At 45.3% G+C, this 25,602-nt stretch overlaps 1 protein-coding gene across 2 annotated transcripts in view; it reads left to right on the forward strand.

Annotated features, from left to right (window-relative positions):
- Positions 1–25,341, forward strand: part of Adamts9 (ADAM metallopeptidase with thrombospondin type 1 motif 9) — a 163,403-nt gene extending 138,062 nt beyond the window's left edge. For both annotated transcript variants that reach the window (XM_075983443.1, XM_075983444.1), the window contains 7 exons: positions 349–443; positions 552–646; positions 740–873; positions 3,101–3,192; positions 10,206–10,310; positions 21,421–21,515; positions 23,484–25,341. In XM_075983443.1, the coding sequence (XP_075839558.1) occupies positions 349–443; positions 552–646; positions 740–873; positions 3,101–3,192; positions 10,206–10,310; positions 21,421–21,510 (611 nt within the window). In that variant the 3' untranslated portion in view covers positions 21,511–21,515; positions 23,484–25,341. The remainder of the gene's footprint in view (positions 1–348; positions 444–551; positions 647–739; positions 874–3,100; positions 3,193–10,205; positions 10,311–21,420; positions 21,516–23,483) is intronic.
- Positions 25,342–25,602: the final 261 nt, after the last annotated feature.

Genomic DNA, 25,602 nt, shown 5'->3' on the forward strand with positions numbered 1-25,602 from the left:
TTAGTCGCCTCTACCTTTCTGTTGAGACAAAGTGGTCTCAGCCTAGCGCTCCTGCGGATCTTTGTCGTCCCTCTCTCTCCGCCTCCCTGACTCTGAGACTCCACAGTGCCTAGTCACAGCCAGCTGTGTGTGAGTTCCAGGACATCAGCCTCAGGTCTTCATGTTTGCCTGGCAAGCTCTCTACTGACTGAACTGTCTCCCTCTCCTAGTCTCTCTTCTCCCCACCAGCCTCCCTCTCTCTTTTTAATCTAACTCTTGGCTGGTTCGTGCAGACAGTGTGACGTGTTCTGTTGGTAGACTGTGAACATAGGAGATAATTGCACCATTTTTTGGATTTGTGTTTCCTAGGCGAGTTACCCCAGAACTGCAAGGAGGTGAAAAGACTCAACAGTGCCAGTGTAGATGGCGAATATTTCCTGATCGTCAGAGGGAAACCCCTAAAGGTGAGTGCCGAAAGCAGTCGTTGTTTGCAGACTGTTTACACGGCCATCTCTGCTCTCGGTCGCCCTTCCTGAGTGCCTCTGCTGGAGTCTTCCTCATGTGTGTTGTAGGTATTCTGTGCAGGCATGCACTCCGACTATCCCAAGGAGTATGTGACCCTGGCCCACGGTGACTCCGAGAATTTCTCCGAAGTTTACGGGCACAGGTAGGAGACTCGGTCCCAGAAGAGCTTAGCTGCTTCCAGGGGCCCTAGAGAAAACTTGCCCATTCCTACTGCAATGCTATCTTTGTTGCGTAGGTTGCACAACCCAACAGAATGTCCCTATAATGGGAGCCGACGAGATGACTGCCATTGCCGCAAGGATTACACAGCTGCTGGCTTCTCCACTTTCCAGAAAATCCGGATCGACCTGACCAGCATGCAGATCATAAGTGAGTTCAGGAAAGCACCCGGCAGAAGTGCTCAGGTCCCGGGAGTGGGGAGTGGGAGAAGGGAAGTCACAGTCTGGTAGTGACAACCCTGCCCTACGCTCCACAGGTCAAGGCTTTGCCCTTTGTGTTCTGTGCTGAGTTTCAGTGTCTGGAGTGTGACTGGCATAGGCCAGGTCTCTGGTTTTTATTAAATGAGGGAAGAAAAGAGATAAATATTTGCCATGGAAGTCTCACCAATGCACACTGGGCCTCAGTGCAACATCACAGTGGGCGTGGCCTTGGGACAGGACCTTAAGGATGTGATGGGGTTAGACACTGGGTGTCTACACAGGGAAAACAGTAGAGCAGAAAGAAGCTTCTAGAGAAGAAACAGCAGCTAGGAAACAGTAGCAAGGTCATTTTTAAGACACATCCCCCGCCAGATGGCTCTCCCCAGCACAGAACACATACATACATAGGCAGAAAACTCATTTTATCTGATTGTTGATTTATGGAAGAAAAATGGCTCCAGAATTACCTTTCCTAACAAGTCTGCCCATAGCCTGATTTCATACGCTGGCCAGGACTCTGGTTCTACAGGGCACATTAATCATTAGAGCTGCTAAAGACAGCTAAAATACCTAAACAGGCTCTCTTGAGTAGAGGAATAACAGAAATAATGAAGAATTAAATCTTTTCTTATTAACATTGCACAAATAACATTGCATACCCTGGCTTCCTCTTGAGCTCGACTGAGCGTGATTTGTCCTGAGAGTTTTTATTTGCCATCAGCTGTACAGTTAGGGATAGATGCAGGGGCTCTATGGTTTCTTAGTTGAGAAAAAAATGCCCCAACTTGAGATCATCAAGACGGGGTGGGGTTCACAGCCTTAACCCCTGAGAAACCATTGCCTTTAAATCCTCCTCCACTCAGGAACTAAAGGCAGTTAAGTTGTTAGGGAAGGGAGACATGATTTCTTTAGTGGTGTAGCCATGGAAATAACCCCTCACCCATATTCCTGTAAGTGATGAAACATATCGGGTCATACACACAAAAGAAGCACCAAAGATACAAAAATAAGTAAAGTACTTGGGAAGAGGAAAGAGTTGAGTGGGCCTGGGAGGGGGACAAGAGGAGGCATTGGGTGAATATGGTCAGAAGATAGGTAGAAGATAGATAGATAGATAGATAGATAGATAGATAGATAGATAGATAGATAGATAGATAGATGATAGATAGATAGATAGATAGATAGATAGATAGATAGATAGATAGATAGATAGACAGACAGACAGATAAGGTGTGTGCATACATATATGTGGAGTGCCCTAACCCACTATTACATGTAATTAATATATGCTAATGAAAACTTTAAGAAGAAAAGACCCCAGTGAGGAGCTATTGAAGTAACCAAGGATGACTTTCCTTCAAAATGGGAGTCTCAGATTTCCTTCCCGCGACAGCAGAGTTTGCTGTTGAAAGTGCCGGGCCCGCAGCAGTCCCTGGAAGGGCAGAGAGATTCAACCACAAACCAACACGACCCACTGCCACCCTCTGCGGCCCCTCTGTGGCTTGTCCTGTAGCCTCCCGTGCGATTGCAGAGCTTCGAGGAGCGGCAGCAGGGTTAAGAAACAACTGTGGCTCAAGAGTTTCTGGTGGCTTTCCCCCACTTTTAAACTAGATGCTATCCCCGGACCCGAGAAATTGCCCTGAGTCATCGCAAGCTGTGTGTTCTAATTGTCCTCCGTTCTGGCAGGAATAGGGCCTAGGCCACTGGAGGACAGAGGAAACTTGGGGGATGGCCCCTAAGGGGCTGAGAATACCTTCCTGGCTTTTTGCCCTGTCCTTAAGCCCGGGATGCAGGGTAACAGGAGGTTCGCCCGGACTCAATTACTGCACATAAGTGATTCCTACTTATGTAGGAATCAATTCTAAGGTCACATTAAACCTCTTTTTGGCTCCTATGCTCTGTGGAGACAGACAGTCAGTGCTGATGAATCCCAGGGAAAGGAACTCTCAGAACCACAAGTGTGATGAGGAAAACACCAGTGCACATCTGGATCCATTGGCTCACTAATGATTTGAGTTTTTTCTTCTCTCCCATCCCTTCCTCCCCTTCTTCCTCCTCCTCCTCCTCCTCTTCCTTCTTTCTCTGTCTCCCATATCCTTATTGCTGTCCTGTCCCCTCATTATTTCTCTCCCCTGCCTTTCTTTCACTTTCTTTAACCCTTCCCCCAACCCCCACAGCCACTGACTTAGAGTTTGCAAGGACAAGTGAAGGGCATCCTGTCCCTTTTGCCACTGCTGGGGACTGCTACAGCGCTGCCAAATGCCCACAGGTATGTCCACAAGCCTTCCCCCTTCCCGGGAACTGTCTGCTCGCCCTGCATCAGAGGCCGTTCTGTCCATGCATTCCTATAGCCAGAACCTGTGTAGCTGATCATGGGGCGGTCAGGCTGCATTGCATCAAGGGCCTCACAAATGTGTTTGGAGTCTAACCCAGGACTTTGATTTTTAAGAAATGGTCACAGCTACAGGCATGACTTCTGCATTCAGCAAGATGCATCGGGTATCATGGTCAAGACTTATAAGCAAATCAGACGTAGGGTGGCAAAGACTTGGCCCGATAAATTATGGCTCAATAAATGAATACTGCAGTCAGTAGAATGCTGGTTAATGCTCACCGACAGACTTTCCATAAAATTCATGCTTTGTAGCAGTTTCCAGTTTCTATGGTATAAATATTCTTCCCATGACTGATTTAAGCACTGACCTGTCTGTCACTAAATGGGAAAAAACACACAGAATTGACTCAAAAAAAAATCAATATAGAGCCAAGCCTGGTGATGCAGGCCTGAGGTCTCAGATCTTTGAGAGGATAAGGCAGGAGGTGTGGAAGCTGAAAGTCTACGTGGGCCACAAAATGGGTCACAAGTCAGCTTGGCAACCAGCATTCATACACAAGACCACAGATCCAATCCCAGCACCTATCCAGGCAAACCAAGACAAGTGGAGGAGGAAAAGATCATAAATGAGTCTTAGCATACCTGTTTGTCTTTATAAATTCTGAGTATTACAACTCTAGGAAAACACACATGGAGTTACTGAAGAGAGACCGATGTCAAAATTATAGCGTGTACCATGACCCCATCTGTGTGTTCTGGGTTGTTTTTCAGGGTGTATATGTGCATTATATGTGTGTTGTGTATGTGTGTGGTTTAGGTGTGTGCCATGTATGTGGTACGTATGTGTGTGGTGTGTGAATGTATGTGTATGTGTGGTGTGTGTGTGTATGTGGGATATGTTTGTGGGGTAGTATTGTGTGTGTGTTATATGTATGTTGTGTGCGTGGTATTGTGTGTTATGTGTGTGGTGTGTGTGATATGTATGTATGTGGTTGTGTATTATATGTGCATGGTGTATATAGGTATATGTGTGTGATGTGTGGGCATGTGTGGTGTGTACATATGTGTTGTGGAATGGTGGTGTATATGTATGTATGTGAGATGTGTGTGATGTATGTGTGTGCTGTGTGTGTATATATGTATGGTATATATGTGTGGTGTGTATATATGTATGTGGGGTATGTTGTGTGTGGTGTGTATGTGGTGTGTATGTATGTAGGTTATGTTTGTGGTGTGTATGTATGTATGTATGGTATATGTGTATGTTTGTGGGGTGTGTTTGTGACATGTGTGTTGTGTGTGGTATGTGTGTATGTGGGTATGTTTGTGGTGTGTGTGGTGTGTGTGTGGTATGTGTGTATGTGGGGTGTGTTTGTGGTGTGTGTGGTGTGTGTGTATATGTATGTGGGGTATATTTGTGGTGTGGGAGAATGTGTATGTGTGTGGTGTATGTGTATGTATGTAGGGTATGTTTGTGGTGTGTATGTGTGGTGTATGTATGTATGTGGTGTGTGTTTGTGGTGTGTGTGTGGTGTGTGTATATATATGTGGAGTATATTTGTGGTGTGTGTGTGTATGGGGTGTGTGTGTGTATGTATGTGGGATATGTTTGTGGTGTGTGTGTATGTGAGGGGGTATGTTTGTGGTGTGTGTGTCTGTATGTATGTGGGGTGTGTTTGTGGTGTGTGTGTCTGTATGTATGTGGAGTGTGTTTGTGGTGTGTGTGTGGTGTGTGTATATGTATGTGGGGTATATTTGTGGTGTGTGTGGAGTGTATATGTGTAGTATGTGTGTATATGTGGGGTACATTTGTGGTGTGGGGGTGTATGATGTGTGGTGTGTGTGTATGTGTGTGTTGTATGTTTGTGGTGTGTGTAGTAGTGTGTGTTGTAGTACTTGGAATTAAACCCAAGGCCTCTTGCATGCTAAACGCCTGCTGCACAGCTGAACTACACCACCAGCCCGTTTTCTCTTAAATTAATATTTTGAGTATTTCATGAGTACTGTGTTTACATCCTTCCCTCTCCCCTGCGCTTTTAAAAAATGTGTATCGGTAGAGAAACGGTCTGGAAGGGGATTTCTTTTTAAAGTATCGTGGGGTGTTTTATGATTTTAAATAAATAAATATTGGATCGGAGGTCTTGGGATTCGTGAGGCACACACGGGCATCCTCTGGCCCGACAATGCCAGGCCTCTAGAGCAGCAACTGAGCCGCCACTGCTTCTACATTTGCTCTGAGCCAGGCCACATCTTTGTTATTGGAAACTCACAATCAACCATGATATATTCTAAAAGTCCCCTTCGCCTGGGGCTTGGGGCTCTGGAGGCCCTGATTCCGTCTGTTAGCTCCACTCCAGATGGATGGAATTTTGTAGAGTTCGTACCAGAAATGCAAGCTAAGCATCTTCACCTCTTCCTGCCCATTCTACAGTCATAGCCTTTGGGGGAAATGCTTCATTTTCAAGTGTTAATCAGCCTGGACTAATTTTCAAAATGGCCAGTAGCTTTTGCAAGAAGCTTCAGCACTTGGGGTGTAGGACAAACATGAAGACTCCTCTTCCAGACAGGAGCACAAAGCTCGCTGTTTTCTTCGGTTCCTGTGAGGTCTTTGCAAAGCTGCCCTTAGACTGCACTGGGAACTGCCCATTTGTGAGCGCTCAGAAGTCTGGGCACTGGGATTGAAAGATGCATTCCGAGTCCCAGATCTTACCTCTGAAGGATGGGTGCATTAGTCCCCAACCACAGATTCATCCCAACTCACCTGAACTTTCTTCTAAGGAAACAGTGTCCTCAAAGTGTTTTATGAGTCCCAAGCTCTAGGACAGCATCAGGAGGCATTTTAGAGGCACCGCAGGGGCACCTGTAGCAGAGAGAAAAGCAGCAAAGGACCCAGTGGTTAAAGGGGACTTTCCTCCATCACCAAGGAGTTCTAAACGTTTGCAGTGCAGTTTCTTTAGAGAGTGGATGACTCCAGGCATCCGTCAGCGCAGCTTGCATCTCAGTGGCTAAGAGGCTGACCCTGCCCTGCCCTTTTCAACTGCCTCAGGATTTTCTCCTTTCTAAGTGCATATCCTTTGAGAAGTTAACTCTCCAGTAAATGAAGGGTAATTTGTTTTTTATTTATTTTAATAACTCAGAGCCGTGAGCTCATTGACTGATCTCTAGTAAGAATCAGGAAGCTATTGTTAAGTAAGAAAACTCTCTGCCAGGGAGAAGATTGCTGTTTTGCATCAGCCAGTTCTACTGGGTCCCTTCAGGGCTCCTTAAAAGTTCTTTGAGCACTGGCTGTACCTTAGTGAAAACCTGGATTTTTCTGGTTGTTTTTTTTTTCAATTTGATATTCCATGGAAAGGTTTATAGGCAGCCTGACTAGGTGCGGTCTGCAATCTCATGTTTGCACTGAAATCAAAGCAGGATACTGAAGGATGCTGAAGGATACTCCGTTTGAGCCTCTCTTCCTTCCTCTTCACCTTTTGTCTTTGCTTTAAAACCTGTTTTTCAGTACAAGTAAATTCCCTAACCATCACCTCAACAGATGGCTAGGATATGATTTTTTTTATATTTATTTATTTAGTATGGATACAATATTCTTTCTATAGTATGCCTGCAGGCCAGAAGAGGGCACCAGACCCCATTACAGATGGTTGTGAGCCACCATGTGGGTAGCTGGGAATTGAACTCAGGACCTCTGGAAGAGCAGGCAATGCTCTTAACCACTGAGCCATCTCTCCAGCCCCCTAGAATATGATTTTTTTTATCCTGATCAAGATAACTCAGTATTGTTTCCTCTGACACTGAAATCAATCACTCACCTTTATGGAGAATTTTCTGTATTCCAGGCATTGTGCTGAACATTCTTGAGACATTAGCACAGAGTCTCAGCCTTCCTTCCATCCCCTTAGGATGAAATTCTAACGTTGCCACAGGACACACACAAATGTCTCCAGACAGGCTGGATTTGATTTCAAGTCATCTGAATTCCTCTCTGCTGTGGCCAATGTTTCTTTCTCACCCTGTTTCCAGGCCGAGTCCAGCCACATCTACTCCTGCAGGACAAGGATAGGGTCCCTCTTGGTCTGAGTACTTCTTCTGCAGACCTCTAGAGATCAGCTAGCCTCTGTACAACTCTTTGTTTCTCTCCCTCCTAAATCAAGAGTCAGTAGTTACAAGTCTTACGCTTTTTAGCATAAGATGCCAGAGACAGGACCGTAGGTGCAAATACATCCTACAACAGAGACGGAGAGACCATGAGATCTCTTCTTCTCCAGGGTACTTAATTTTTAGAGTGCCAGTCACCTAGAATGTTTATGGGAAAATGCAAGCCATTCAACCAGAAAATTCCAGAGAATGAGGAAGACAACCTGCTGTTGCCTTCAAATGTGTCCCCCTGCTGAGAGTATGGACCTAAAAAGATGACAGGGAGCATGCTCAGTCACAGAAAGCCCAGAATGTTAGGGGCACTGTGAGAACAGGAGCTAGGCTGGCTGCATCTACCTCTGAGAAGGGCAGTGCCCAAGCAGGCCAGGTATTGATTTTTTTAGGCATGCAGCAAGACAGAGGGAATGGGGGCGGGGGAAGGTAGGTAGGAGGGGGAAGACAGCAGCCCGGGTAACTGTGTGATGTGAGACATGATGTCTGGTGGGTTCTGCCCCTCTGAATAGCAGCAGCCATGAAGTAGTGACCAGGGGGATCTGGGCATGGCAATCTACACACCAGCACTCTCGACACTCTGGAGGCCAAAGCAGGATGGCACTGGGTTCCAGGCAGCCTGGGCTACACAAGGAGACTTTCTCTCCAAAGTGTTCTGTTTTTTCTGTTGTTGCTGCTGTTTAATTTTTTAAGATTAGGAATGAAAACAAAACAAAAAGACCAGAAACAGAAAGCTGTGTGTGGAAGCTGGTGTGAAAGGTCAGCCCAGGCGTATTCACAAACACCTAGGCTGAGGCCACTCAGTGAAGGACTTCTAACACCTACAGAGTGTAGTCGTTAAAAATATCTAGTAGCACCTTCTACTCTCTGCCAGGGAAGGAGCTAGGTGCAATGTGGGGAGCACGGGTTCATCCCATAACCTCCTTTTCCAGGCTTTGGTCTGACGAGCCCCTTTGATGGGTGGGCTGAGGCAGTTAGCTCCTTGCTTACAGTCTACTGGGGCAGATGCAGGAGGGGGTGCTGTGGAACGATTCCATCTTTACCCCCAACTTTTCTCACTCTCAGCTTGTTGGATCTTGTGGACCAGGCCTGGGTAACGCTCTGTGGGAGACCAGGGCTGTCCTGTTACAGGCAATCCTGTGGAGTCTTTGATGTCCACCTGCCGCACATCCTCCTCCCCTGCCACCATCTGGGATGCCTCAGACTGTCTATAGATGTTGCCACATTTCCTATGAAGACGTTTCACCCCCACTGTGACCACTGGCCAGTCACCCCATGGACAGAAACCCTCTTTCCCATGTCATGTGCCTACACCTCAGCTCCAGCAGGGTTTGCACGTCTTGGTTGTACCTATTTAAGGAGCCAGTGGGAAGAAAAACCCAGAGCCACACCTCGTCCAGGAGTTTTCAGCCACACACTTAGGATGTGCCGTCTGCTGGGAAATCTATCAGGTGTCAGTTAGATCCCTGCTGGTCACTGGTATAAACAGACAAGTAATACTGAACCCCTCCCCTAAATAGCTATCATTATTCATTGAAAACAAGAATCTATGATGAAACAATTAGAAAATGTAGAAATCAAAATCAAATTTTGATTATAGATACCAGTATTTCTGCTAAATATCAACCATACAGGATTTTTATTTATTTGTTTGTTTATTTACTTAGCCTAGAGTTTCATTTTTGCCTTCAGGCAGATTTCCCGAGGTAATGCAGATGGCCTAGATCTGACTGCCATACCCCTGTCTCAGTCTCCTGAGCATTGGGATCGCAGGCAGGGGCCACCATGCCCAGTTTATGTGTGGCTGATTAATGTATTCCTCACTACAGCGAATGAGGAAGGTGTGAGCCTTACCTGAACCAGCAGAGGTCTTGAGAGGCTAGGCTATCTCCCTGGGATCTAAAAACTGCTGAAGGAATTAACTCTTTTATACCAGGGTTTGGTTGTGAGTGGCCCCTCCCATCCTCTCTTTGATTTAACTTTTGACAAAGCTGTGGGTTCTCAGTTTGGGGGAGAAAGTAATTCTAAGAGCGTGTACACGTTCAAATAGAACATTCTCAGCTCGGAAATCGCCAGTGGTGGAGATGGTTTTAAAAGAAAGAAAAGACCGAGACACTGCACAGGCTCCTTAGAGATAAATATCAAAACGTCCCAGACCACACACCCTGGGGGCCTTTGGGAAATCTGTCCCCGGAGCAAGGCTGGGAGGGCGGGGAGGGCTAGCGAGGGTGGGGATGGAAGCTTCTTCAGCAGGCCAAGCGCGCCCTCTTCTGGCTGCTATGGGGAACGCGCCTCTGCTTTGAACTCACATCCAGCGGTGTTTGGTACACAGTGTGCTTGCTCTTCGCCCCAGGGAACTGGAAGCCCAGGAAACTTTGGCAGCTAGATCTTGTTAGAAAAATTACACTGTGGCATTTTGGTCGTGAAGGAATCTGATAATTGTGAGCAACATCAGGGAGGGTTGCTGTGCTACGGAGGCCGACTGGAGGACGCTGTGAGGGAGGATTTAGAAGTCAGTAAGAGATGATGACCTGGGCGCTTACCGTGTACTGGAAGGAGTTAATCACCTGCAGTCCTGGGTTTCACGGTCTGAAAACAGAATCTCTACCTAGAAATCATGAATGTAAAGTGTGTGGCTCAGATAATGGAACAAGATACCCCCAACAATGAGTGGCCATCAAAACTAGTTAACACCCTTCTCCTTACCGAAGTGCCTTTAAATGTGTCATCTTTAAAGCTTTGTTTCCTTTGGTACGTCTCCTGGGCTGAAAGTCTTCTGTGCTGGCCATGTGTTCCAGGGACGCTTCAGCATCAACCTTTATGGGACCGGCCTGTCTTTAACCGAGTCTGCCAGATGGACGTCCCAAGGGAATTATGCCGTTTCGGACATCAAGAAGTCTCCGGTAAGGCGGCTACATATTGCTTGGGGGATAGGGGATGGCCCTTGCTTTCATTTTATGATATGGTGGCTGTGTGCCGTAGGAACCAGTGTCTTTTCCCACTCTTCAAATCTTTTCTCCCCCCAGAGAGAAAATTTAGAATGTAAATAGAGACCCAGGGGAGTCTCATTGCGCCTGGTTGGAACTTTTCCCACCTAGTAAATGCAAAGCTGGCCAGGCACCTGGGAGGACTACCTAATCAAACAAGAGGCAGGGGGCTCTAGAATACACACCGCTCAAAGGTCTTTACTAGTCCAAGGCGTGATCCCTCACCGGTGTGAACCTAGGAAAATGATGTTTTGCTTTCTTCCACTCAAAAGCAATTGTGAGCCCAACAGGAAGAGGTTATGGGGTGATCGTGTCTGGGAAGTTAGGGATACACCTGGCTTCTATGATAATCCACTTTGGGGCCACCCTTCACCCAGTGCACGTGGCCTGTCAGCATCACAGAGCATGTTGGAATGCAGGCCCTGGGACTCTGGTCTGCTGGGCCCAGTTCTGTAGCTGAACGAGCCCCAAGTGATTGACAAGCACAGCACAGCCAGGAAATGCTGCATCCTGTGTGCAGCGGAGTCATCGGGGAAGTTTAAAGGTACCGGCTGGTCCCTCTGACTGGGTTAAGGAATCTGAACCTCTGGGTCTCTGTCTCCATGGTGATTCTAAGAGATAGAAGGGCAGAAACTCCCCCATCCCTTACAGCCCTACCACCCAGCGAGAGTCCCCTGGAGACAGAGGACATTTCCCCACTCCTGCTCAGGTGCCTGAGTTGAGTGGAGAAGAAAAGGAAGCAGGTGAAGAAAACAGACCTGAGTCCAGAATAATGCGGCCAGGTGAGGCGCAGAGCCTGGTTAGAGCTGCAGTTAGAGCTGCAGTTAGAGCTGCGTTAGAGCTGCAGTTAGAGCTGCAGTTAGAGCTGCAGTTAGAGCCTGGTTAGAGCCTGGTTAGAGCTGCAGTTAGAGCTGCGTTAGAGCTGCAGTTAGAGCCTGGTTAGAGCTGCAGTTAGAGCTGCGTTAGAGCTGCAGTTAGAGCTGCAGTTAGAGCCTGGTTAGAGCTGCAGTTAGAGCTGCGTTAGAGCTGCAGTTAGAGCTGCGTTAGAGCTGCAGTTAGAGCCTGGTTAGAGCTGCAGTTAGAGCTGCGTTAGAGCTGCAGTTAGAGCTGCAGTTAGAGCCTGGTTAGAGCTGCAGTTAGAGCTGCGTTAGAGCTGCAGTTAGAGCTGCGTTAGAGCTGCAAGGCAGCTGTGAAAATGTGAAATGGTTTTTTGTTTGTTTGTGTTTTTTTAACTATTTCTTGAACAGGATAGGATATGCATATTTTAAAAATGATCTGTCTCCAACTATGGGGTACACACCTGTAGCTTCAGCAATGGGGAGGCAGAACTAGGGGTGTCTTCAGTTTAAGGCCTGCTTGGGCTACATAGCTCGACCCTGTCTCCAAACCCCCACTACTACAAGGTAACATGTTGCTTATATAAATCCATATTTGACTGGTGGTGTCTGTATTTTCTTTTGCTAAATTTGGCAGCCCTTTCAAGGGTGCTACCTCGGAGTTAGAACCAAAGGATAAAGTAAGAGTTCAGCCTGTTGTGCCCCAAAGCTCCAGGATGGGGAAGGCCCCATTCCAGCTTTCTCAGGAAAATGTGTTTCCTGACCCCTTTTTAATCTTCTGGAGTTCTATCTGCATCTCAAGTCCTGATTTTGCCACCAAGCTAGTGAGGGATCACAAATCCGACTCAATGGCCACATTGATAGCTCGTGATTTAATCACAAGTACTGCCCTCCCCTCCCAGTTGAAATGGCACAGTGACCTTTGACTGCACCCCGAGATTACAATATTCTCTCCCTAACATTCCCCCATGACTCCAGATTTATAGATTTATTTTTTACAAGAAATAAAATTAGTATATTTTTTGTGTTGGTTTTTTGATTGTGCGATGTCTCAATGACCAAAATTGAAAATTTTAACTGTTTTAAATGTGGCTAAGTGAAGTCATGTTTATAATACGTGTTATATTATATATGTAATATATAATATACATAATTACAATTCTGGTAGACTATTTCAATACTGAAAGTTCAGCCAGAAACTAAAAATATCTGAAGGCTGTGGTGCCATCTTATGGACATGATGAGTACTGCAAGGTTGTTTCCCACCCTCTGAGAATTTAGTGTGAGTTCTTGGAGCTCAGGCAAATTGAAGGTTAGCAGGCTTTTCTGTCAGCCTATCTCTCTGTCTCTCTCCTCTCTCCCTTACCTCCTGGCAGTCTAGAGCAGAGCTGCTGGTTTAGCTTCAGAGCAGCACCCCCTAGGGGTGATCCGTGGAAATGGACTTTCCAGAGCTGTGGTTGGGAAAAGGTACAGCTCTTCCTGAAGAGCATCTCCTGCCTGCAAGACTCAGGGACCACCACAGAGGAGCAAGTGGAAGCATTGTAAGAGCCACAAGGTGTGGACTTCTGAAGCAGCTGTGTCTGAGTTGCTCTCCGCGAACTCACAGTGGCTGTGGGCACATGCGCAGGACATGCACAGGATCACAACAGCCCAAAGTCCAGCATGGAGGGAGGAGGGGCTCATGAAGACCCACCCCAGCCTGAGATTGCTACTGGCAGTTGATGGTTGCTGGAGAAGAGTCGGTTTCCTGCAGGGAGGCAGCCCCGAGAGGGTACCTATGTCCCAGCAGACGGTCTCATAGCCACACACATACAGGCAGCTGCCAACGGACTCAGTGGGTTTTAGGAAACAGGAGAAGACAAGATAAAGTTGGGAGAGCAGTGTGGTAGAAGGATCAGGAAGAGATTGAAAGGGAATAAATGGGGTAGGTTTGATCAGAACGTAGTATAAGTATGTATGAATATTAAATAGTACCTTTTTTGTTTTTTTGGTTTTTCAAGACAGGGTTTCTCTGTATAACAGCCCTAACTGTCCTGGAACTAGCTCTGTCGACGAGGCTGGCCTTCGCCTCACAGAGATCTGCCTCCCAATTGCTGGGGTTAAAGGCATGCACCACCACCACCTGACTAAATAGAATATTTTTAAATTAAAACAAAATTGTGAAAGTCATAGGAACATTAGCCTTATAGTGAAAATGGTAAAATATTGACATGAAACCCCTGTGACCTTATTTGAACCCCTGTGACCTTATTTGAACCCCTGTGACCTTATTTGAACCCCTGTGACCTTATTTGAACCCCTGTGACCTTATTTGAACCCCTGTGACCTTATTTGAACCCCTGTGACCTTATTTGAACCCCTGTGACCTTATTTGAACCCCTGTGACCTTATTTGAACCCCTGTGACCTTATTTGAACCCCTGTGACCTTATTTGAACCCCTGTGACCTTATTTGAACCCCTGTGACCTTATTTGAAGCTGAGTCCCACAGAAGAAGCAGGTGCTGCAGTGTGTTACCCGCAGGGCTTGATAAACCACAGCCAACTTTTTTTCTTTAACTCTTCCCCCGCCCCATTTTTCTTTTTCTTTTTTTCTCCCATTCTTGGTACTGGGATCAGATGTAGGTTCCAGCACATGCTCTATAACTGAGCTGCATGCTGAGCCCGCAAATGTCCCTAATCTATCTAGAAGAAACCAGAAACATCTATCTCTAATGGTTTCCCGGGAGATGCCATATTCCCAGTCAATAACTACGGTTTGAAAACTCCTGCCCTTTGTTAAGTCAACCTGCTTGTCACATTCAGACCTTCAGTAGGTCTGCATAAGCTGTTCTGCGTGGGGCACTCTGGGAACTGTGTAACATTTCCACTCCCAATCAATGCCCCCCACGCATTCTCCCTGAGCAAAACTAAAAGGAAATCCCAGTGGTGCAGGTTAAACATGGATCTGTAATGCCGCAGAAAGCCAGAGATGCCACCTCACCCGTGGGGACAAAGTTTCTGTGCACTTCCTTGTTCACAGCGGAAAGAACCTTGATGCCCGTCTTTACCTAAGACAGATCATTCTTATCATTCTGATGCTGTGGTCCCCTCTTGTGCTTGGATGACTCTCAGTAGATTCCTGAGACCTCAGGACATACCAAACTCTAACTTTACTGGTTTTCCTCTGTCCATACCTATGATGGCTTAATCTGCAAACAGGGCCCGGTAAGAGATTAACAACTTCTAATAAAATAAAAGCAATTGTAGCGGTGTGTTCTAAGCAGAGAGGTGTGAATATTTGCTGTAAAACATCCTGTGCTCACCTCATCATGTGATAATATTACATGGGATCCCTTTGAGAGGACGTGAATGTACAGGAGCTGGACGAAGTGTCGGGCTGTGTCGGAGTTCCTTGACCGCAAACCGTGATAGCAGAACAATTGACTGGCTACCGGGATGCTCTGAGTCTCTGAGGAGCAGGTGTATGTGTGCCGTGGATAAGCTGGACCAAGTAGGGTAGAGCATGATAGTGAGAAGTTTTACCATATTCAGAGTGGCTTGGATTTCTTTTTGAAAATGCTAGCATTTAACTGGCCTCCCTAAGTGGAGAACACAGGCACCTCCAACACCCTTCATCTTCTCTTCAGTGCTTCTGCTGAAAAAATTGGCTTTTACAATGTCAGGCTGCTTAGGGAGCCTTCCCTTCCCCAGAACTTCCACTGGGTCTTCAGGACCAGGCAGCTGAAAGGGCGCCCTCTTCTGGTTGGTTGAGGTTGATGCTCAGGGTGTCCCTGCCTTGCTTATGTGCTTGGGGGATATTTAAGGTAGGGGGAGCCTGTTCTCTGGGACTGCCATCTATCAGGGATTCCTTGTGCTATAGGAAGGATTGTAAATACTATAATCGCTTTATAAAATAAGAAAAGTTATATTGTGTGGAGCAAACAGGCGTTTTCTACCTCCGAATTCCTTTATAATAACAGAGTTAAGAAATGAACATTGCACGTGTGTGTTCATGGTATAGTGGAATCCAGTGTATGTGTGTGGACTGCCCTCCACCTTGTGGAAACCCACTATTTACCAAGTCTCCAAAGCATTCCACAGACCTACAAGGTCGAGTTCTGTAGATTCTTATTTTCTATGCATGTACATTTTAGTCTGCACGTTTCTATGGAAACCGTACAGTGTTTATGCGTCAATTTGTACGTACATAGTTGTCTGAGGATCATGTTTGGGAGAAAATACGTGTGCTGTGTTTTGTAGGTAGTTTCAGATAAAGTTCATTTCGCGTGTCATCTTAACCCTAACATTTCATTTGAAGTCCTAAAATTATGTCTTTAATTATTAATATCACCATGGATTTTCTTAACAAACCTGAGCCTCCTTCCCTGTCCACTAAAGGCAGGCAAATGAACATACTTAGTGAGATAGACCCCCTCAGTAAATCACAGACACCAGATTTCCAAAATCCTATCCCCTGAGAGAAATGAAAGACTTAGTGAAAACTGAGAATATAGGCTCTGCTGATGAGGCCGTGAGTCATTTTCTCCCTTTATTATATGCAGCAGCTGGAGCGATGATTAACAAAATATTTATTTAAAAGAGAATTAGACTGGAATAAAGAAATAAAAGCCAGAGTTTCATTACATGTCAGAGAGGGCTTCTAGCACCTTTTTTTCTATGAAAGAAGCTGTCTCCATGGCAGCCATGTTTTCTTACTGCGCAATTTTGTTTTGCTTTGTTTTCAGTCTGGCAACTGCCGGGATGCTGACATCTTCAGCCTCCTCTGAGAGCAGTATCGTCATCCATAGTTCAGCTTCTCTCAATTGTTTTGCCTCAATTAGCAGAGTCTCATTGGAGGAGACAGTGTGACTATCGTAAAGCCAATAGCAACTTTATTTTCTTTTCAATATATTACTGCTCAGGTCTTTTCTGTCAGTGAAGACAGGCTAGGATGGAGGTTCTCACAAAATTAATGTGTAAGGACAGAGAGATATAATCAACAAAGCACTATGCTCAATTCCAGGAACCCACATAAAGTAGCCGGCTGGGTGTGGCAGCACACACTTACAATCCCAGCACTGAGATAGGCAGATCCCTGGGCCTCACTGGCCAGCTGTAGCCTATTTGGTGAGTGCCAGGCTGGTAAGAGACCCTATTTCAGCAAGTGTGGAACAATACCCAAGGGTGGCCCCAGGTTCCACACATACATACAAACCTCATGTGCACAGATACACACACAAGTGCCTCCATGATAGGACACAGATACACTCACAAGTATCCCCTTGATAGCAGTTTATTAAGCACACAGGTTAAATGAACCCTGTGCCAATGGCTGATATGTGTTATTTCACTACAGAAAAGTATGAGGAGAGACCAGTTTGCCCATTTAACAGATGCTCCAGGAATCCGCAGCTGCCAGGACTTCTTTAAAGAGGCCGATCCTAAGCCCTGCAACCAAAACAAATTGGCAATGCATCAGTAATCCCAAACCAAAGCAACCAATGCATCAGTAACGAGGCCATATCAGCTGCAGACCTGAGTTCCAGAGCCTCTCCCATGATGGACTGGGAGAGTCTGGGCTCAGCTTAGATTTGAGGATACTAAAGATGGCCCTGGATGTCCTGACGGTCACCAGCCCTCTGTTACAACCAGTGTTCTGCTTACAGCTCCTGACTGGAGAGCCAGAGGCTGCAGGGACTACTTCCAGACCTAGCAGACAGGAGCCAGCACCAGAGGAGTGATGGGAATCTCTTCCCGTATCAGTCACACCCAAAGTCAAATGTATGAAAAATCTTAAGAGAGAGAAAGCATTTTGTTCTCTCATTTTGTTGTTAAACTCGCAGTGTTTTCTTTCTTGATCTCTCTTCCAGGATTCCTCCTTTCCTCCCTTAAAAAAAAAAGAAAAGAAAAACAAACAAACTAAACTGAGATGACCCAGTTTTTGCAAGAGACATCACAACTGTGCTATAGGAAGCCGGTCTTTATGACCCTTGCCGCAGTTCTGGGGATGGAGCCCACAGACATGAGGGGAAAGTGTGTGCAGGTCATTCTCCCGTCATGGAGGAGGCATGGTTTCCAGGGCTCACGTGGTGTGGGCAACACAGAGTGGGGTACGGCACTGGCACTACACTGGAGCAGGGCGTGTTTTCAACATGCGGGAAAGCCTTAGCGAAACTAATTAACAAGGCTTTTACAGCTCAAAGAGAATCGGGCTTTGATTTTTCCATCATTCATCTCATCATTTAATAAATGTGTGATTGGCGTCACTGTTAGCCTTACACAGCCCTTGCTCTTAGATACTTCCAGTTTTAGCAAGATGCCACTTTTACATCATGGAGCTTACATTCTAGCGTGAAAAAAAAAGTTATAAAAAAAGGTACAGTTGCAGAGAACTGGCCAAGGACAACTGAGCCGAGAACACGTCCCAGAGGAAGCTGCCTTTGAACTGAGCTCTGATGAGTTTAGCAGGGTCGGAGGGATGTATAGGAAGCACAAAAGAGCATCTCAGCCGGCAGAGAATGACACGTGCAAAGGCCCTGTCAGAAATGGACGTGTGGAAGAGCCGCACGAGACGAATGTGCCTGGGTTCCAGCACTGACTATGAGGGACTTAGACCAGGAATCAGCAACCCTTTTCAGTGAAGGGCTACATAGAAAAGATTGAGGGTTTTTCAGCCAAATGGCAGGATTAGTTATATTATATATGTATAATAATGTATGTTGTCTGAGGTTTCTGTCCTGCCCAGCTCCCGCAGTCATTAAGTCCCAAAGAAATCACACAGAGGTCTACATTAATTATAAACTGATTGTCCCATTAGCTAACTTGTATAACTTATATTAGCCCATTATTCTTGTCTATGTTAGCCACGTGGCTCAGTACCTTATTCAGTGAGGCAGTCACATCTTACTTCTGTGGCTGGGTCACGACTGTAGTCTATTCTTCCCTCTTCCCAGCATTCTTGTTTCCTCGCCTCTACTTCCTGCCTGGTCGCCCTGCCTATACTTTCTGCCTGGCTACTGGCCAATCAGCATTTATTAAAAATAATACAAGTGACAGGATAAAAGACCATAGTCCCACAGCATATGTATATATGTCAAGAGAATACAGACATGCTCAAAAATTATATTAGTGAGGCTGAAGAGATGGCTCAGTGATTAAAGCACTTATTGCTCTTGCAGAGGACCCAGGTTTCATTCCTAGAACACATGGGGGCTTGTCACCATCTCTGACTCCAGTCGCAGGGCACCTGCTGCCCTCTTCTGGTCTCTTCAGATGCATGTGCTTGTGCGCACGCATTCACAATTTTTTTTTTTAAATGTTACTGGTTGAATTCTAAATATACTAATAACTGAGTAGCATTTTAAACACAAATCTACTAAGGGAGGAATTTCTCCAATATTGGAGAAATAAACATTTGATCTCACTAGTGTTTTCTATTATCAAGATTTATGGTAAACATTTGATTGCTGGTGATGATGGAAATGAAGTTTTGTTTCATGTTGCTAAATGCCTTTTTACGTAAACAGATATTGGCAAACACAATTACCTGTTACCTGTTCACACCTATACAATTTTAATTAAGCATGCTCATGTTTGGCCGGCCTTGATATAATTTTCCCAGAGTTGTCTTTTGATGTTGGCTAGTTTAAAAAATGTGTTGATTTGTTTATATGTGTGCTCCTGCCTGCCTGAGCTGTACTCACGAGATGTGTGCAGGTACCCAAGGAGGCTCGAAGGTATCACGTTCCTTGGAGCTGAAGTTAGGGGCAGTGTGAGCTGCCTGGCGTGGGTGCTGGGAACCAAGTCCAGGTTCTCTTCAGGAGCAGTGAGCATTCTTAACTGCAGAGTCATCTCTCTAGCACCGTGATACCTGCTTTTCAATGGATCATTTGCAGCTGAAAATTACATGGAAGCTTCTTGTTAAATAACCTAGTTAAATGGATTTTGAAATATGAAGGTTCTTTTCTCCTCACATTAAAGCCCAGACCACACTAAAGGGTCTGCAGTTTGTGCTCAGGAAATACAATCACTGTAAGTGTGTGCGGGATAGAGATGCATGTGGCTCCTTATTACAACTGGTGATGGACCAGGAAGAATGCTTAACATCACTTATTATGTAAGCAATATTATTTTAACATAGTATAAGGTTTCCCTGTACGGGTCATTTTCCGCGGTTATAGGGTAAGTTTCTTAAGGACTATTACAGACTTCATAGCAAAGCTAACATTCAAAGTCACTTAAAGTGACAGGGAACAGTTTTTATTCTCATCTCTGACCTCACAAAACTTACTCAAAATATTGACGGATGCTAAGTCCTTACACTCCTGCACAACGGATGAGTCAAGTGTTCAGGCTCTAGGTCTCACCAAAACCAATCCTAGAACTGGGTGGTGACATCACAAGGGCTGGGCTCCCGGATCAGCGGATCAGCGCTGTTTCTCAGCCTCCTGACAATGGATACAGTGTTGTGACCAGCTGCTCACCCTCCAACTGCCCCTGCCTTCGCCCACGTGACTCTCAAACTGCGGCCTCAAATAAACCCATTCTCCTCCCTTAAGTTGCTTTTGTGAGGAATTTTGTCGGTGAGAAAAGTAACTGATAGAACATCCCAGAGAGTGGTTCGTCCCTCTGCTCTGGTTCTTTCTCAGCCTCTTGGAGTCTGTCTATTTAACAGAGGCAGTGCACAGGCATCCGTTCTAGTTCCTGCAGAATGAGTGTTGTCTCCTCAAATAAACAGCAACATCTGTTGACTCATCGGGAGCCAGAGAAAAACTGGACAAAGTGATCTGTCTGCCTTTCTCTTAACTGACTGATGCCCTGCCTCCCATTCCCAGGGACTCGCAAGAACCCCTTCTTGCCAAGGAGCCGATATTCTCAGGCCTGCTCATTTCTTCTCTAACCGCTTCTTTGGTTCTTGCTGTTAAACCAAACATAATTAACTCAATGGGTAAATTATTTTTTGTTATTTTGCTAATAGTTGAACCACATGGAATGCACTTATTCTCACTTTCCGTGGTTGTGAACCCAGTATACTGTGTTGCTAGCCTATCTTAAATTTTTTACATTCCGACCACTGCTTCCTCCTACATTGGAAACATTGTAACAAGTGCTTAGTGTGGTGACGTCAGTGTATGTTTTCTTCCTTCAGCACCTGTGTGCTGCCACGGTGTGATAAACGCAGTCATCTGTCGTCTGGAGTTGGCCCCAGATCACTCGCACGCCCCTGTGTATCAAAGCAGGTCATTTAAAACCCACTGTTCTCATCTTTTTCTTGATTATCACGGTGCAGCAGGCTGGTGGCATGTTAGTCACTTGTCCCATTGCTGTGACAAAATACACAACAGAAGAGACCGGAAGGAGGAAGGGTTTCCTCCTACTTGGTCTCAGGGTGCAGGCCATCATGGTGAGAAAGCATGGTGGCAGGATCGAGACAGTGACCACAAGGCATCCACGGTCAGACAGCAAAAAGATGGAGGGGGAACACATCCCGCTTTCTGATTCTTCCGGGCTTTGGTTCAGTCTAAGCTCTGAGCCTGTATTGAGAGTGCGAGCTTCCCTCCTCTGGAACACGTCCAGAATTGTCTTTCTAGGTAATTCTAAAACCCAGACAAGCTGACAATGAAGGCTCGCCCTCGCAACTGTAGTATGAAAATGTTATGATTTCTCGATACACTTCACCCTCGCAAGAGCTGAGTTGCGCGGCTGGGATTCACGGTGTATTGGGCAGCGGCACAGAGTTAGAAACTATTCTTTTCTCTTATGACAGCGTGAAAGCAGCTATAGGCTGCAGGCACATAAATGATGCTGACCGTGCCAGAATTTGAATTTTCAGGTGTCAAGATATGATTTGATTTTTCTCGACTGCATAGTAAAGTCAAAACTAACGAGGCATGGAGATATATACCTTTAATCTCAGACTCTGGGAGGCTGAGGTAAGCCTGGGACACATAGCAAAACCCTTGCTTTGTTTCAGACAAACCAACAAGGTAAAAACCACTCTAGCTTTTAGGTCAACCAGAGCCAGACGGTAGTGTCTGGATTGAATCTGCGAGCCTCGTCTGCCGGCCTATGCAATTAGACCGGTTTGGGTGTGTAGAGTTTCATTTCAACACTTACTATGGGTACAGGGATTCATTTCCCTGAAAACCAGTTATAAGCCCCCAAAATCCCCAACCTCACAAGTCATCTAAGGTGATGCGTGTTTTTGCAGGATGGTACCCGGGTTGTGGGGAAATGTGGCGGTTACTGTGGGAAGTGCACTCCATCCTCGGGCACTGGCCTGGAGGTGCGAGTTTCATAACTAAGGTAAGTGCCCTCCCCGCTCCTTTCATCTTACTCTGTAGCCTACTGACGAGCAGATCTGAGTGAAGTGTCCTTTCCTCCAGACAGGGCTCCTGTCGAGATCATGAAGCTGACCCAATAATGACATTCTTGCTTATCTGACGTTCTGTGCCTGAGACATCTGTCTCTCGCTCTTGACCCCAAGTCTCAGGTCTTAGACATTAGTTCCTCTGTATTGCCTGTTGAAAACCTGCCTGCTGGGCTTCACCTCCAGGAACCTCACTTCCTAAGGTCTCTGGTAGATCCAGAGATCTATGTTTTGAATATTAAAAATTGTGATGCAGGGGGGTTGAGATAAGCCCTGCAAGAATATAATAAGCACAGTCGCGCCGATGCTTTCTGAGCTCCGCTGTGCTGAGCAGCTTACCAGGCATGGTTTCATTGAATCCTCACAAGGACATCGTGAGGTAGAGCTCCTGTCCTTATTTTGCAGTAGAAGAAACTGAAGCCCACAACCTTATGGTCACAGTGACCTTCCCTTGCAGCCCCAGTGAGAGCTTACATCAACAGCAATGCTCTCAATCACTGCAGATTTGCCACTCCCAGTGGGACCAACAGCTCAGTGTCATCTAGATCTTGTTGTAAATGCGGGTCTTAATGTCTCCCTTCCCCTCCCCTGCGCACACACACCTTATACAAGAGATCAGAATCTTTATCATAATCCGCAAGAGACTCATATGCCAACAAGTGCTCCCTCTGCTGGGCAAAAAACTACACTGCCCACTTTTCATTATCCTGATGCCTTCAGCTACAAGGCACAGGTCAACAAAACTCAGCTTATATATGCTAGAGACCCCATTTTCATATGTGTTTTATATCTGCTTTTCTTGTATGTTATCTGTCATGAAATATGAGTACATATGTACAAAATTTATATGTATGTAAGAAGACTGGAAGGAAATGTCATAACATTTGAATATTATCACAGATGAGATTTCTAGGCACTGAACTTTTTTCTCTGTCATTCTTTTGTAATTATTCTTTTTTTCCTTTTTTAAAAAAATTACATTTATTTATGTGTGTATATGTTGGGGCATGCACATTTGTCACATGCCTATGGACCGAAGGCCAACTCACAAGGCTCAGCTCTCATCTTCCAGCAAGTGCCTCTCCTCAATACACCGCTTGCCTGTTCTCTGTTGCACAAATTCTAGTTGGCCATATAATAAAAACCCAGAGTCAGATATTAGGGTAAAGCTGAAAGATCAGAGAAACAGAGCAGTCAGCCACTAATGTTCTTTTTACCTCGACCAAATCCTCAGACCAAAGGGTCCAAGATCCTGTCTCAAAATTTTCAGACTGAATGCCACTAGCTCCTGTCTCCTCCTGCCTTATATTCCCCTCTCTCCACCCAGCCATGCCCCTTCCTGTCTCCATCTTGCTAATGCTGGGATTAAAGGTGTGTGATTCCCAATACTGGGATTAAAGGTGGTGAGCCACCACTGCCTGGTTCTGTTTCTCTTTTAGACTAAATCACTTTCATGTAGCCTAGGGTGGCTTTGAATTTACAGAGATCCTTGGGCCGGTCACCCGAGTGCTGGGATTAAAAGTGTGTGCCACCACTGCCGGGCCTCTCTAGCTGACTAGAGTCTTAGCTCTGCACACTGATCTTCAGGCAAGCTTTATTTGTTAGATCACAAACAAAATATCACCACAGCTCTCCTTTTGTGGTTCTGGAGTCAAACCCAGGACCTCACACAACTAGACAGACACCCCACTATGGAGCTACCTCTCCAGCCCACTTCTGTGTTGCTTATGGAAAAGAAATAAGTAAAGAGATGACCAAATAAATAGGAATTCACTTTCTAACCTGGAGAAGATCCTAAGCGACGCTTTATAATTCTGCATGTGGAAGTAGCTGATTCGCCTTTTCTTGACCTCCAGTCTTTGGTGTAGAAAGTTTGTAACTCCTGACTTGTTTTTTTTTCCCAGGGGCTCTGAAGAGGAAGCCATTATGGAATGGATGAAGGATAGTAATTCAATACCTCCACCTTAAATTTGGGTGCATCTGTGTGCGTGCGTACAGACCTGTCTGCTTGTGTGTGTGAATGTGTGTGTATATGTGTGTACATATGCATATATATAAATATATATATAAATATATATATATACAGGTTGAGCATCCCTTATCCAAAAATTTCTGAAATCTTTTGAGTACCAGCATGAGACCTCAAATGGAAAATTTCATGCTATGAAACTTTGTTTCATACACAAAATTTGTTGAAGTGCCATGATGCAAAATTACGTTTCTGTCATATATGTAAAGGTGCATTGGCCCATATCCCACATTCTTGGGCATGTGTTGCTCTCTTCCTGAGTACCCTACTGCTTAAAATCTATACTAAAAAAAAATCTCCTAGTGAACCCCAACTCCATTTAAAAGAAGGAAACATGAGTGAATACCATATTCAGATTTGAGTCCCATCCCCAAGATATCTCACTTTGTATATGAAAACATCCCCAAGTCTTTGAAGTGTCTGAAATATACACTGACGGTCTCAAGCATTTCAATGAGGGATACTCAACCCGTGGAATACCCTGATGATGTAAAGTTTAATATTTATGTTTGAAATTATTTATTGTGATGTAATATTTTTGTACGTAAAATGATTTTTATTGCGACTGCCTGTGCATGACGTCCTCCCTTGCAGTCATACCACTGCATTTTACGTACTCTACATTATATGTAGTATATGACAAGGTGACCCTTCATTATCACGGTACACTGTTGTTTACTTCTTACCTGAAAATGTGTTTGACTGTTACCTTTTGAGAATTGTAATTATTTTTTTTAACAACCTAACTGTCATCGAGGTGCTATGTGAGTTGAATAAGGGTATTTTTGGCAATTGTGGGAACGTTTCATTAGCCAATGAGCGAGTTAGCAACATCACAGATTGTACCAACTGCTAACTATAGTATCTATTCCGTTTCATGAGATCTCGGGGAAAAATATACTGCCTTGGTGCTAATGTTATATGTTTTTAAAGTAATCTTCAGAGTAAAAAAAAATAAACACTTACTAAAAGGGAGTAACAGAAAGACAATTCCCAAGGGATAAAATTACTTGGCTCGGGTAAGATCCACTATTTATACTTATTTTTAGAAAGCTGCCGTTTTTGGATAGTAGCCGAACTCGTTTCTTCCTGCTGCTGTTGGGAATATGCTTTACTCCGGTCCATGGTGCCCTGGACTCCTCGCCATCACTGGGAGGGTCCACCAATAGCTTCATTACAGAGTGACACTGGGAAAGGGGGCATCTCCTGCTGTTTTGTCAAGATATCCTCAAAGACACCCAAGTTTACCAGCATCGAGACAAAAGTTAAACAGCGGGAGCGTAGCCTTCCCACCCCTCGGCCTTACTGATGGCCTTCAGCACCCCTGAGCACACTCAGAGAGCTACAGGAGCAGATTCTGAGCCGTGGAGATCGACCACCTTTTACATGAAAACTTTGGCCAATGAGATGACTTCCCCGCAGGCTGGGAGCCTAATACCCTGCCGGGTTTCCTGTGGTCTTCAGCGTCGGTGTGAGAAATGAACTGGCATATAAGATGCCCAAGTCTTTCTGCGCTTCTGCCAATCCGCCTTTTGTTACTTCTTTCAGAAATGGAAGTGCTGAAGCAGTGGTCACAAGACACTTTGCTTGAGAAAGCCTGCCCAAGCATTCCGAGACCAAAGAGACTAGGAAAACCCTGACAGTATTCTCCAACTCCACAGAAATACCAGAGCACGGTATACTCGGTATATGAACAAGTGTCCTCCTCTATTGTTAATATATGTGAAACATATTATAAATAAATATTGTGACCACATCCAAACCATGTATGGTTCTCTTGGCTTCTAGACTCTTGATTAACGTTCAATTACAAATGTCTCTAGGTTTTTATTCCTATATTTTTGAGATTATAATATAATTTCATCATTTCTCCCATCCCTTTCCTCTCTCCATACCCTTTATCTTAGGGTTTCTATTACTGTGAAGAGACACCATCACCATGGCAACTCTTCTAAAGCAAGAACATTTCATTGTGGTGGCTTCCACTTCAGAGG

The sequence above is a fragment of the Microtus pennsylvanicus genome, chromosome 8 (assembly GCF_037038515.1).
Source record: "Microtus pennsylvanicus isolate mMicPen1 chromosome 8, mMicPen1.hap1, whole genome shotgun sequence".
NCBI lineage: Eukaryota > Metazoa > Chordata > Mammalia > Rodentia > Cricetidae > Microtus > Microtus pennsylvanicus.